We start from the raw sequence: 15,542 nt of genomic DNA, 5'->3' as shown, positions 1-15,542 counted from the left end.
ATTAATCTAGGCTACGCAATCTGTGTGTTTTAAGGGGTCTAAATTCCTGTCATTACTTTCACCATTTCCTCGACTTATCCATCCCTCTTTTCTTCTTGCGAATCCTGTAATTGCTATAAAGGGATCTTCTGTGGTGGGTCCTTTTGCTCGGCTTGCTCCTTTTGGTCAATTTGTCCTTTCTTTCAATTGACTATGGCGACTAAGCATTGTATGGCCGTCTGCTGGCTTCCCTGTACTACAGCAATACCCTGCTCGGTTGGAAATTTGACTTTTACATGCAAGGTGGACGGAACAGCCCCCATTGCGTGAATCTGTGGCCTTCCTAGTATCGCCGTGTATGGGGAGAACGAAGCAACCACTATAAACGTTACCACCACCTCCTTGCCTTCCATATTTATGAGCAAAGAAATCTGCCCCTCGAGAACTACCACTTTTCCATCGAATCTGACCAAAGGTGTAATATTCTTCGAAAGGTCCTTGTTCCTCAATTCGAGCCCCCTAAATAGATCCAAATACATCACATCGGCCTTGCTTCCCTGGTCTATCATCACTTTCTTCACTAGGAAGCCACTTATCCAGGCCGTGACTATCAACGCATCGTCATGCGATTAAATCGTCCCTTCCAAATCGTTATCACCGAAAGCGATAGGTTACCGGACGAGCTTTATCTTCTTTCCGGATAGCTGCATTTCTGAGCTACCTTCCACTGGTGCTACAGTAAACACCCCTTTCTTTCTTGCCGTGGTGAGGTTCCTTGGGGCAGCATGGATAACCTCAATTATTCCAGGAGGGGGTGGAAGGGGGTTCCCTCTTTATGGAATGCCTTGCCCTGTTCCTCGGTCCCCTACGTCTATCACAAACTCCTTTAAATACCCAGCCTTAGCTAGCTGCTCGAGATGATCTCTCAACACTCGGCATTGCTCAGAGGTATGGCCCTTATCTTTGTGGTAAGTGCAGTACAAGTTTTGATTCCTCCTAGATAGGTCACCTCCCATCTTATTCGACCTCTTGAAGTATGGCTCGTGCTTAATCTTGTCTACAATCCTATGCACTGGCTCCTTAAATGTTACATTTACCTCCCCAACTTATGCTTCTGGCTCCTGAATCCTCAAATTCCCCTAGGTCCTCAGTGGAAAGCCACCCTGCCAAGGATGATTTATCATTGGTGCTTTACCTTTGCTTTGCAGCCGGTCATCTTCCAGCCATTTGTATTCTTCAATGCACCTCATCAGCTACCTCATGTCCTTGGGAGGCTTTTTAGTCAATGATTCCCTTAGTCTGGAATCCTTGGGCAATCCTATTCTAAAAGTGTTTGCAGCAATCTTTTTATTCCCTCCGCCGATCTCGTTGTAAAGTTCCTAGTACTAACTAGCGTAACTACGAAGGGTTTCCCCAACCCTCATTTTCATGGATAGCAATGCGTCTACCGGTTGTGGTACCTGGCTAAAAGTTACAAACCGGATTCTGAACTCCTGTATCAGCTCGGCAAAGTTGTGGATAGAGCCCTTCTGTAACCCATTAAACCATCTCAAAGCAGTGGGGCCAAGGCTTGAGGGAAAAACCTTGCACATCAGTGTGTCATTACGGGTGTGTAGAGACATCATTTGGATGTAGTGGCTAACGTGCTCTACCGGGTCCGTTTTCCCATTGTAGGAATTGAACGGGTGACGTGTAAATTGTTGGGGTTTATGTCCTAAAATCCAATTGGTTTGCATGTCATAAATAATTAAACTTTTTAGTTATTAGAGACTATCTATAAATGAACTAATGGGATATTATTTCCATGAGATGCATAGTATGTGATTTATGTGAAAAGTCACAGAAAGATATAAATCACAAGTTCTTTGTAAACTCATAATTTTAGTTCTTAGTCGGTGATGAAATTGGGCATTTCATCTGCGAAGACTATAACATATTAACTAAGATGATTTGTCTTGATTATGGAAGTGGAGACTTTTAGTTGATATGTTGATATGTTTTAAGAGTTAAGACATATTGAACTGGACCACTGTAAGATTTAATATTCTCCTAACGACTGTCAAATGAATAATAAATCTCATGACTTCTATTTACATCAACTCTAAATCCTAAGAGAATAATGAACCTAATCATAAGATGTAGGTTGCTTTGATATATCAAGAGTAAGATCTATAAGTCACGGTTAAAACCTCAGTATGTTAGGTAGCCGCATTTAATGTTGATGGAACATATATTTTCAAGATGGAATTCATAATCTCTTAATAGAGATATAAAATATTCCCTTGAGATAAATTTAATGGGTTTAGTTATTCAGAGTGTTGGGCCCAACCACTTTAGTAAGGAGTTACTAAAGTATATATTTATGAAATTGGATTTCATAAATATATGATAAATAACATAAGTATTAAATTGGGTACTTAAGGATTAAGATGTAGTAATCTTCAAAGTGGCAGTCTATATTCATGACTTTGTATTACTACGAAAATTATAATGAAGGGGTTGAATGTATAATAAAGTATTGGTATATAATTTATTAATAAGGCCTAGAGTGTAATTATATTCTTATAGTGGTATTGAATATAATTAATGGTAACTTTAGACTTGTCAAGAGTTGACAAAAAAGCCCAAGGCCCATTAGAGCTAGAGTCTTATTTGTTCCCTTTGGTCCCATCTCAAGCCATAAACAAAAGCCTAATTGGGTAGGCTCAAAAGGCTAACCCAATTAGATAATCAGTCATTATTTAATAAGAGTTATTAAATAAAGAAACTAAAAAGAGAATAGTTTAACGTACGTATGATCAAAAGAAATTAAATCAGTTTTTGTCCACAAGGAGAAAAAGATGGTTTTTTCTTTAAGAGTCTATGTACAAAAGATTGATTGAGAGATCACACATCTTGGGCACCATGTGGAATTGAGATGAAGATTGAAGGTATTCTCAAGTCATGTTTTTGAAATTCACTACATCAAGGTACGTTTTCTATTCTTTATTCTAGAATTCATGGTTACATGTTATCTTTCATGATTGAAGTAGATCCGTGGTTGTTGCTTCCGCTGTGTGTTTTGTATGAGATACAAAACCAGATTTTCCAACAAATAGTATTAGTGCAGTCTTCAATATCATGCTTGTATAACATGTGATTGAGTTTTAGAATTAAAGAAAAATCGTTTTCTTGGTGTTCTAGTTTTTTGCAGTAAAAATTTCTACATAATTTTTTGTTATCAATGAACCCATGTGTCATGTTCTTTAATGAAAGACATGGTTTGAGTTTTAAGAATATGAATGTTATTGAACTACTTCGTTTATCGGCAATTGGGCTTAGTTGTTGAATTTTATTCAATGACTATTTTTTATGAATTTACGTTCAGTATACCTATATGCGTCATTCGAAGTGGCTCATGTTCATGTTTCTTATTTACAATGCCATGTTTTCATGGTATTTGTTTTATTGATGAATACATTAAATTCAATTGCTTGGATATAGTTGGTAGTTGAATTTAATTTTGTAAAGGTTACCGATGCCATGTTATAGTATATGAGATATAAATGTTGGTTCGTATTATCAATGACCCATGTTTATGCATCAAGTTATAGTGCCGTATCATTAGCATCCGATGTATTCATGGAATTCGCATGCATCAAGGATTCTATTGAATCCGTATATTATATATATCTGGGTTGATATGCAGAACATTTGTATAAAAGGTGGCCCATATTATATCCTTTTATGAAGGTGTTGACTTTCATTGTTTAATAAAGGATTCATCATATTTTTTCTTGCCTTGCATTATATATTTATTTTATGATGAAACTTTATATTAATGCTAGGATTATGAAATTTATTCCTAATGAGATTAGGATTATGTTTTCAAGGGTTTCTAGCATATTAGGGTTCTTGATCTTGATATTGAAAACCCTAATGTTTGATATGTAAATCTTCGCTGATAAAAATCAAAAAGTGTTTTTGATGGAATAACAATGAAGATGTAAAAAACGGTTACTTGAAAATTCTGAAAACAATTCAGTTTTGCCCTTGAAAAACTGAAAACATGGGTTTTTCGCGAGTAAGCTTCTCGCGAGGCTACTTGTGAAAAATGCCACTGAAGCACAAAAATTTTCGTGGTTAAGCTTTACTTGCAAAATAATCGCGAGACAGTAATGAAAGTTTCTGTCTGAATTTTGTGTTTTCACTATTTTGCCTTAACCCATTTTCGCGGGAAGAGCTTACTCGCGAGATTCTAGTGAAAATGCATTTGAAGGGAATTTTGAATTTTTTCTAAATGTTTTCTAATGTATAAAGTGTAAGGCAATGTGTGATGTGATTACACATGGTTCTAACTAAAAAAGCTAATGAGAAAAAAGATATTAGTTAAATAGAACTCTTAATTTTAAATTGTTTTATGATTAAAAGTCCTTAATCTATTTTAATTAGAGGTTTTTGATGAAATTAAAATTCTAATTAAAAGTTATATATTTTCTAATGAGATTAGAATACTTTATCTAGTAAATTAAGGATAGAGTTCTATATAACCAATTTTTGATTCATTAGTGTTTAAGGAATCCTAAATAGTTTAGGACTTCCATTTTAGTTAGTGATTCTAATAAGATTAGAGTCTTTATCAAGTGCAAGGTTATAAATTGTGATAGGATCACAATTATTTAAAAGAAAAACCCAAATAATGAGTGGGAGTGCTGAAATAATCCTTTTGTTAAGTTTATTGTAATGTGAATAGATACCTTGTCTTCACTTCAAGTCTTGCATTCCATGCAGAGGGTATTTACTTCACAGATTACAAGGTTAAACTTCTTTGTGATTGCACAAATGTTCGTTACGCTATTGTGACGTGACTTAGTAACATCACATTGAATTTAAACAATTAAACACATTTGATGTGTAGGGTTAAAATTGTGATTAGATCACAAAGATTTCATGTCAATCCACTTGTTTTAAAATTTCTAGTGGGAGAGAGATTCAAGGGTTGATTCTCACGGCCTCCATTGCTAGTTTATAGTAGTGTGAGTAAGCACCACGCCTTGGCATATATGCCTTGCTCCCTTCGGAGGGTGTTTAATTCTTGGTACTACAGATTAAAATTCTTAATGATAGATGAAGTGTGTTTTTACATTGAGAACGACCACGCTTTCATGGAGTTGGTGACTCACATTGATTCTAGGCAATGGTGTACACTAGCCTAAGTGTAATGTTAACCTCCGTTTAGAGTTATGTCATTATTACTTAGAGGCTAAAGGAAAAGCAGCAAATTATTTTTGTTTGGTAAGAGTTACAATGATAGCATTAATAATGAGAATAATTCTCGCTTGATCATAGTGACTAGCATGACCTCGCTTCCGAGGAATATTAATTGCGGGATTAGGTTGTTGTTGCACCTAGTATAGTGTGTTTTTCGGGTTCCATACTATATGGTTATGGATACAAAATGATAATGTCCTGGTGATTATGTTCATAGTCTCAAAATAAAATTGTCATAAATTTTTTCCACTAGCTACTATTTTAATTGAATCACATTAACTAAGAAATAATTTTGGACATGGTACTTAAAGGAGCTGAAGTACATATTTATGTTTCGATTCAGCATTGTCATAATTTTTTATACATGATGCATTTAATGGAAGATAGCTTATGATGTAATCATCTCCATTAAAATGTTAAAATGTTACATTGGCTTCTATCTCAATTGTGCTACAACATGAGATGCAAGAGTTAATACTAGACTTAGACTTTATATTATGTCTAAATAAGATGTTTGGTATGAATCATATTGAGTGCTAAGTTTAAGGAGTTCCAATTCTATACCTTTTAATTTTAAAATGAATTGGATTTCTTGGATGTAGAGATTAAATGTTAATCTCATATGGATATGATCCATAAGTCCTTGTTAGAATCATTTGATCAATTTAACTTGTTTTGAAAATAAATTCTTTTTATATTATCAGAATTGATGAGTGAGTTCTGCGCAACGAAAGACATCCTAAAAAAGCTAAAGCTAGGATCAATGTGATTTAATTCAAATTCTTAACCTAATCCGAAAGGTAAGGGTGGTAAGAAAATGAATTATAATACCAAACAGTTGGACAAGTAAGTTGCCTTAGTAGTTGCCAAAAGAAAATTAGACATATAAGCATGACCAAAAGGAAAGTGTTTCTGATTTTGGTAAAGCTAAGCATTGTCCATGATTGTCTTCTAGATGGAAATTTACATGTTTTACTTTATAAAGAGAAAGTTTCCATCCTTTGTAATTGTATGTTTTGGGACTTATGTCTATAGATCTTATTAATCTAAATGATATTCAAGATTGATGAAAGATGGGCTTTTAGAACCATTATTTTATTATATTCTCAATCTATGAATTCTATTTAGATGATAATAAAATCTAGGGTTCCATTTTGTAAAGGAATAAAGTTCCAATGACTTCTTTAAGTTAGTGCATACATAAAGGAGGAGTAGGGCTCTTTTAAAGGTAGATTGTTCTAGAAGAAAAATGCCAGAATTTGTTGTAAGAAAACTATAAAATACATTTGGAAATGAGTTGGTTGTATTAGATACACCACAAGACATTATTCTGTAGATAACTATTACACTAGTACAATATCATAATGGGAGGATTACCAAACAAATTCATACTTTTGGAATAAACTTTTGTAGTTATTCCACAAGGATATGAATTTGATCCTCGGTCCTGTGTAAAGGCAATTAATGATATGAATATGGATTACTGGATCAAGGCTATGTGAATAGAATTAGATTCTATTTAAAGTCTAGAACTTGTAGAGGTGCTTAATTGCATTAAGCCTATTGTTTTCAAACAGCTCTATAAGTAAATGAGATTGATAGATTTGAAGGTGCAAACCTTCAAAGTCAAGACTAATGGCGAAAAGATTTATTCAGAAAGAAATTATTCGACTATGAAAAGATTTTTTCACCAATAGTTAAGTTTGACTATATCTAGACTCTCTTATTCATCTCTTATTCATTATATTTCATTTTGGATGAAATATGGTAATGAATATCAAGAAAGCTTCTTTTGGTAGCAATCTTGAGGAAGACATCTATATGATGTAACTAGACTTGATCATAGCACAGAATCAATAATGTTTAGTATCCAAGTTGCTTAAAGTCCATTGATGGACTAAAGCAAGCATTTAAATCATAAAATATCATCTTTGGTCAATCAAAATCAAATTGTTTGATTTTGATCAAGTATTAAAAGGCCTTATGTGTGTAAAAGTTATATAGAATAATAAATTTCTTAATGTATGTTGATGACATTTTAATGATTTAGGATGATGCAGAGTTATTGTCATCAATAAAGTTTTTGTTGTTTAGTCCAGTATGATATAAAGTGCTTAGGAAAGACTAGTCACATCCTAAGAATTATAACTTTGTTAAAATTCAGAAATTAGGATGTTGGGTCTATCTTAAACTGCTTAAATAGATTAGATTCTAGCCAAGTATAGCATGTAATACTTTAAGAAAGGATTCTTTCCTTTTAAGTTTGTTATATAGGACTATAGTCCTAAGACATATAAAAGGAAGAGTATACTAAGACGGTTCCTTATATCAAATTTATAGGAAGTATTTATGCTAAGCTATATACTATGCTAAATATCTATTTTACGGAGGGCATGGTAAGCAAATATTAATTGAATCAAAGATTACTTAATTTAGTGGGAGTAAAGCATATACTCAAATATCTTAGGAGAATGAGGGATTATATGCTTGTCCACCAAAGTGAGGATTTGATAGTTACTAGATGTACAAATATTGACTTGTAGTTTGATTGTGATTTATGAAGTTGGACTTCAAGATATGTGTTCATCCTAGGTGGTGAAGATACATATTAAGTGTATGTACTATCTCATTAGAGAGATATGAGTACTTAAAGAGTAGTAGTAGAAAATGTAATTTATGCAATAAATCTGGAAACTTGTGTCCAAACCTTGCCTTAGAGTAATTATGAGTTACTCTAAAGGAAGATAAGTGTCGGATACATGGTAAATTGTCTTTGAGGGCAAGTGGGAGATTGTTGGGGTTTATGCCCTAAAATCCAATTGGTTTGCATGTCATATATAATTAAATTGTTTAGCTATTAGAGACTATCTATAAATGAATTAATGGGATATTATTTTAGTCAATGAGATGCATAGTATGTGATTTATGTGAAAAGTCACAGAAAGATATAAATCATAAGTTCTTTGTAAACTCATAATTTTAATTCGTAGTCGGTGATGAAATTGGGCATTTCATCTGCGAAGACTATAACATATCAACTAAGATGATTTGTCTTAATCATGGAAGTGGAGACTTCTAGTTGATATGTTGATATGTTTTAAGAGTTAAAACATATTGAACTAGACCGCTATGAGATTTATTATTCTCCTAATGAGTGTCAAATGAATAATAAATCTCACGACTTCTATTTACATCAACTCTAAATCCTGAGAGAATAATGGACCTGATCATGAGATGTAGGTTGCTTTGATATATCAGGAGTGAGATCTATAAGTCACGGTCAAAACCTCAGTATGTTGGGCAACCGCATTTAATGTTAATGGAACATATATTTTCAAGATGGAATTCATAATCTCTTAACAGAGATATAAAATATTCCTTTGAGATAAGTTTAATGGGTTTAGTTATTCAGAGTGTTGGGCCTAACCACTTTAGTAAGGAGTTACTAAAGTATATATTTATTGAAATTAGATTTCATAAATATATGATGAATAACATAAAGTATTAAATCGGGTACTCAAGGATTAAAATATAGTAATCTTCAAAGTGGCAGTCTATATTCATGACTTTGTATTACTACGAATATTTTAATGAAGGGGTTGAATGTATAATAAAGTCTTGGGATATAATTTATTAATAAGGCCTAGAGTGTAATTATATTCTTATAGTAGTATTAAATATAATTAATGGTAACTTTGGACTTGTCAAGAGTTGACAAAAAAGCCCAAGGCCCATTGGAACTAGAGTCTTATTTGTTTCCTTTGGTCCCATCTCAAGTCACAAACAAAAGCCTAATTGGGTAGGCCCAAAAGGCTAACCCAATTAGATAATCAATCATTACTTAATAAGAGTTATTAAATAAAGAAACTAAAAAGAGAATCCTTTAACATACGTATGATCAAAAGAAAAGAAATCAATTTTTCTCCACAAGGAGAAAAAGAAGGTTTTTTCTTTAAGAGTCTATGTACAAAAGACTGATTGAAAGACCATACATCTTGGGCACCACGTGGAACTGAGATGAAGATTGAAGGTATTCTCAAGTCATGTTTTTGAAATTCACTGCATCAAGTTACGCTTTCTATTCTTTATTCTAGAATTCATGGTTACATGTCATCTTTTATGATTAAAGTAGATCCGTGGTTGTTGCTTTCGCTGTGTGTTTTGTATGAGATACCAAACTAGATTTTCCAATATAAATCTGTTTGGCATCGAGGCCCGCTCAATATTAGTCAAAAATGGTGACCGAGCAGTTTTGCATAACGCACGGCTCATTGCATCCATGGATGCATTATGGGGCTGTTGTTCTTCTGGGGAATCCGAACCTCGATCTGTATATTCCCATGAACGTGAACGGTTTCAGCATCGACGAGATTCCTGCGAATGTGAACGCTCTTGGCGTCGACGGGACTCCCATGAATGTGAATGTTCTCGGTGGTGGTAGGATTGAGATTGATTAGACCCTGCCTTATGATGATCTTTCCCGGTATTAAATCTTCTTTCTCGGTTGTCTCGGTCCTTTCTAATGTGCCTGTTCTCTGCTTCCAACTCCAGATCTCTCACCAACCTATGCAACCGTTCAAGCTCCTCATCCCTTCATCAAATTGCCTGTGCCTTGAGGCATTGGATACCGTTCGTTGTGTTTGGTATGACCCTTTCCCAAGGTCGGACCGTTCTTCTTCTCGTTCATGATTCCTATCTTTACACCTTTTTTGCCTCTATTCTCGCCAGGAGGATCCCTGAGAAGATCCCGCTGAACCACTTTCAGCCTCGCTCCCAGAACGTTTCCTGGACATTTTCTCGTGCGTGAGTCTTTGTTGAACCACTGCCTTGTAGGAGATTCCCACAGACGGCGCCAATTGTGCACGCTTAAATGAGGCTGTTGGGCCTGACCTCACCTGGGCTCATAACTTACTTGTAAAGTGGGTCTTGGATTTCCTATTTTGAGTTATTCACGGCCCAGAGACTTAATGTAGCTCTCTCTCTCCCTTGCTTTCTGAATCACTCGTTTCTCTCTACTTTCTATTTCTTTGAGAACTTTTCAACCCCCCTTTCTTTCTCCAACCACTCATATTTATAGCTCTAAATTAGTGAAGAGATTATGATTACCTCCCTGGTTAGTGTAATGGGAGGTCTAATATCATCAGCAAAAAGTGGATGGTTAGGTGGGAGTGGGATGAGGTGAGAGTGGCCTTGGAACTTGATTCCTACTCCAGCAGGCATGCTCGACAGTGGTGCTTCTGGGCACTGCCGGGTATGCTAATGATGGTACGTTCAGACGTTATTCTTCCTTTATTGTTCGGCAATGGTCCCCCAAGCAAGGATCAAGTGATGAAACCTGGGCCTACAGTCCGTGTGGGCTTAGACTAGGATCTTGGGTAGAAAAAGATTAGGGACATGGGCCATACTATTGTGTCAGAGCTTAGGGCCCAAATGGGCCTGGGCACCATGGGACTGTACAATATCTATATCTTTTCTTCTCTTCTCCAGGAATGATGACCAGGTTTAGCAAACAGAAATTGGCCGAGGCCCAAGAGAAGAAGGCTAAGAGTGACATTGTTGGTGGCCTTTTGTCTAGGAAGCGTTAGAAAGTGGGCGATGCTTCTTTTGGAGTGCCCGTGGTGAATCCTCACTCTACTCACTCTCCTACCAAGTGTCCCTTTCCCACATCGTCTCTGGAGGTGATTGTCTCTTCAGAGGGGGGTGCTAGAAGAAAATTCGTTAGCAAGCCTTTTCCCCCAACTTTTTGGGACGACACTGACGCCGCTGCGTTGAAGGTGTATGAGGCACTTTCAGTGGACGACCTGAATCCTCTAATGGTGAAATTATCTAGTGATGTGATGTCGTCTCACATTTAAAAATTGGCGCAAGTGTGTTCTGACGATGAAGGTTGCTTTTTCTTTTTTGTTTTGCTTTTGCTAAGAGAGATTTTTTCATATGTAGGCTTTTGGAGGAGTCCTTGTTCGTTTCTGGGAAGCTTCTGGATTTGGAGAAGAAGGTGGCCACAACTGAGCCTATGATCAAATCCCTATTTGCCGAGAATGAGACTCTCAAGAACAAGGTTGCCATCCTTACTATTGAAGCTGAGAATGACAAAGAACGTGTGGCAGCTTTGGAGAAAAGTCTCAAGTGGAGAAGGACTTTTCTAAGCTGAAGGACATGTAAATAGGCAATCTTCAGCTTAAATTGGAAAAAGTTGGTCCTGATACTGTACAGGAGTTCAAAGAATCTGACTTGTATTCAGACGACCTTTGTGAGTACTATGTGGAGGGCTTTGAACTCTTCAGAACATGGATGGCTAAGCACCACCCAGAACTGGATCTCTCTAGTTTGGTAATGGCTGAAATGGAGAAGGTGTTTGTAGCATATTGTCCTTCCGAGGTCACATAGAAGAATGTAGTAGAAGAAACTACAACTACTGCTCCTGTAGATCCGTCCCCCTCTGATCTAGCTAGACATTAATTTACTTCATATCATCTTTTATTTCCTCTCTTTTTTGTAAGACAAAAACGATGTCTTATTATAGGGCTTGTTGTTTTAAGCATATATTTTTTGAACAGTTTACTTCGGCCCGTGTGTTTTGGGCATGTAATTCTCTTCTGACAACTGATTTACTGCAATGTTAAGCGACTTTATATGTTGGTTGTATTTGTTTAATCATAGTTCTTCGTCATAACAGTTGAGCAAATCTCATCAAGTTATGAAGGTGATGAGAGTTGTGGTTGAACAACTTCTTATGTAGTTGTATTTGAACAACTTTTACTAAGTCATGTTTGAACGATGATGTTAGAAGTTATGCTTGAATAAATTCTTGTTTAGTTGTGTTTAAACAACTTTCATTAAGTCATGTTTGAATGACGATGATAAAAGTTGTGTTTGAACAACTTTCATTAAGTCAGGTTTGAATAACGATGATAGAAGTTGTGTTTGAACAACCTCTATTTAGTTGTTTTTGAACAACTTTCATTAAGTCATGTTTGAATGACGATGATAGAAGTTGTGTTTGAACAACTTTCATTAAGTCAGGTTTGAATAATGATGATAGAAGTTGTGTTTGAATAACGTCTATTTAGTTGTTTTTGAACAACTTTCATTAAGTCATGTTTGAATGATGATGATAGAAGTTGTGTTTGAACAACTTCTCATTTAGTTGTGTTTGAACAACTTTCATTTAGTTATGTTTGAATTAGGATGATAGAAGTTTGTGTTTGAAAAACTTCTCTTTTAGTTGTGTTTGAACAACTTTCATTGAGTCATGTTTGAATGACGATGATAGAAGTTGTGTTTGAACAACTCCTCTTTTAGTTATGTTTGAACAACTTTTATTGAGTCATGTTTGAATGACAATATTAGAAGTTGTGTTTGAACGACTCCTCTTTTAGTTGTGTTTGAACAACTTCCTTCTTCTTCTTTTTTTTTTCTTTTTTCTTTTTTTTATATGCCATGACGTTATTAGTAATGACAAAGTTGCGTTGTACGCATGACATGGAGTTACACTATTGGAGCATCTTTAGGTTAACCATTTTTTTTTTTTGGTCATGTCTGAATGACGATGACATTAGTTGTGTTTGAACAACTCTTGATTTAGTCGACTTTGATTGTTGTGTATTAACAACCTTGATGGTTATGACGATGTAGGCTGTGTATGAACAACTTTTGATTTGGAATTTTAACGACGAAGATTCTTGAGACATCTCCCAAGAATAACTCCTGAGTGTTGCACATGTTTTTGTTGATAAATAACTCATGGATAATTATTGATAAATACGCATGGATAATGCTCTTATGTATTATTGATCTATGAATGACGAAAGTAATAACTGACTTACATACTGAGATGAAGATTGGACAACTTGAAATGTAAATGATTCCTTACTGGTAGTACTTCTTCAAATGTTCTATGTTCCATGGTCAAGGCAATTCCTGGTCGTCTAAATTAAGTTGTAGGAGCCTTCTCTGGAGTGACGAATTACTTCATTGGGGCCTTCCTAGGCTGGTCCTAGTTTTCCTTGGGATGGGTCCTTTGTTGCCTATGATATCTTCCTGAAGGTCTTCTATGTTAAACCTTCTTACCTTGACTTTCCTGCTATAGTATCTGGCCATTCGCTTCACGGCTTCCTCTCTAACTTCATCAATTAGATCTAAGTTGTTGTTAAGCTCCTGCTAGTTCTTCTGATCTTTATAAGTTTTCACTAGTAGGCTCGTTGGTCCCGCTTCCACTGGTATGATGGCTTTAGTGCCAAATGTCAGTCTGAATGGCGTTTCTTCTGTTGGAACTCTTATGGTTGTCCTATATGCCCAAAGCAAATATGGTAGTTCTTCATACCATGCCCCATTTGCCCCCTCAAGCCAAGTTTTGATAATTTTGAGCAGGCTTCTGTTCGTCACTTCTATCTGACCATTAGGTTGAAGGTGTCTTGGAGAAGAGTAGTTGTTCTTGATTCCTAAGTCTTGGCAAAATTTTCAAAACTTGGGATTGTCGAACTACTTCCCATTGTTCGATATTATGACTCGTGGGACTCCAGACTTGCAGATGATGTTCTTCCACACAAAACTGGTGATTTTAGCCTCTGTTATCATTGCTACTGGTTTTACTTCTACCCATTTCGTGAAGTAATCAATTGTGACGATTAGAAATTGGAGTTGCTTCTTCCTTAAAGGGAATGAGCCCATAATGTCAATCCCCCATTGGGCGAAGGGCCATGGTGAGGATATGAGTGTCATCATCTCTCCTAGTCGCGTCTGGACGTTTGAACAATTCTGTGACTTGGGTTATTTTGAGTAACAACTAATAACCCAAGTCACAGAATGATAGAAACACTTATTCTTATTCTTATTATTATTTTTTATTTTTATAGATACAATAGAATTAAAACCTATGGTTTCTGCTTTATAGGTGATAATTAATTTATTTTTGGTGTAGGCAGAATTCGAACTCAGTTCACTTATTTGACGATGAGGGACTTTATCAGTTGATCTAACTAGAACCCATAATGATAGAAACATATTTGTAAGTGAAACAACATGTAATGCAAACGGAATATTTGAATTTTGGTATAACAATAAAACGAAGACAAAGACAAAGATAAAGACGAAGATAGTAGTTGATAACTAAACCTCAATAGGTCCAAGCTTAGGCAGACCAAGTTTTCTTCTCTGAGCATTATAAGCCATATTGAGAAAGTCAATATTGTTGACACCAAGAATGGCAAATGGGGATTGGAAGCTCATAAAGAGTCCTGCAAGCGACCTTTCCTCCGGTTCCATCTCCACCAAGTTCTCCCCTTTGAACACTACACTCCCTCTTGTCACTTCGTAATCCGGATGCCCAACAAGAACCTACATACATTGTACAACATCTCACTCACACATTTTCTTTGTTCTAAAATGCAAAACACTGCTACAAAATTGACGTGACAATGAATGTAATCGACCCAACTTCCAACGCATAATAAATATCTAAATTACATGTTTGTGATACATACTGACGTGACAATGAACGCGATTGATACCACTTTTAAATCTAAATTAAATTCTCGTGAACAGTGACACATCAGTTTATAAACTAAACTAACCTTGGCCAATGTGCTCTTCCCAGAACCGTTCTTTCCCATAATTGCATGAACCTATTCATATAAATAAATAAATGAAAATTAAAAAAAAAAAAAAAAAGGATTGGGTACAAACCTCTCCTTTATAGATTATGAGGTTAACGCCTTTGAGAATTTGTTGTTTGGATTCAAAAATGACGGTGATGAGGCCTTTGACTTCAAGGAGGAGGTTCTTCTCGTTTTGGATATGGGATGACTTGGGAGAATCGACGACAGAGAGGGAGGCGGAGGCAGTCAAGGAAGAAAGTGACAGGCGATGGTGGTTAGAGTAGGGACGGAGGGCAGGGAGTGTAAATTTGAAGGAATTTGGAGGTGAGAATTTGAGAAGCAAGTGCAAAGAAGAAGAAGAAGGAAAAGAGGAAGGTAGTGATGGAGGAGGAGTATGAAGGGAGCAAAGGAGGGGTAGAGCCATTGATGAAGAACAAGAGAAGACGATGCTATTGTGTAAGTAGTATACATTATGTCTAGTTGAGCTTATTTGACTTTTAATTACTTAAGCTGTTTGGTAGAGCATCTTAAACACATGTTTTTAATTTTTAAACAATATTACATGCATTTCAACACATTTTTTCACTCACACGTATAAGTGTCTCACTCTAACAAACATCTTTTGGGTTTTTTTTTAAATGATTTTTTTTCTTAATTTCACTTTTTAAATTTTAATGAAAAAGGATATAATAATTTCATTAATTCATAATACAACAT

General features: G+C 35.6%; 1 protein-coding gene across 1 annotated transcript in view; it reads right to left on the bottom strand.

The window, feature by feature from the left end:
* Positions 1-15,249, bottom strand: part of LOC111996746 (ABC transporter I family member 6, chloroplastic) — a 38,219-nt gene extending 22,970 nt beyond the window's left edge. The window contains exons 1-3 of the mRNA XM_065764886.1: positions 14,914-15,249; positions 14,802-14,852; positions 14,344-14,565 (exon numbers count right to left, since the gene is read on the bottom strand). Coding sequence (XP_065620958.1) covers positions 14,344-14,565; positions 14,802-14,852; positions 14,914-15,249 — 609 coding nt within the window. The remainder of the gene's footprint in view (positions 1-14,343; positions 14,566-14,801; positions 14,853-14,913) is intronic.
* Between the last annotated feature and the right edge of the window lie 293 nt (positions 15,250-15,542).

The sequence above is a fragment of the Quercus suber genome, unplaced genomic scaffold (genome assembly GCF_002906115.3).
Source record: "Quercus suber isolate HL8 unplaced genomic scaffold, Cork oak 2.0 scaffold_590, whole genome shotgun sequence".
NCBI classification, from domain to species: domain Eukaryota; kingdom Viridiplantae; phylum Streptophyta; class Magnoliopsida; order Fagales; family Fagaceae; genus Quercus; species Quercus suber.
This window is presented reverse-complemented; position numbering and strand designations above follow the sequence as displayed.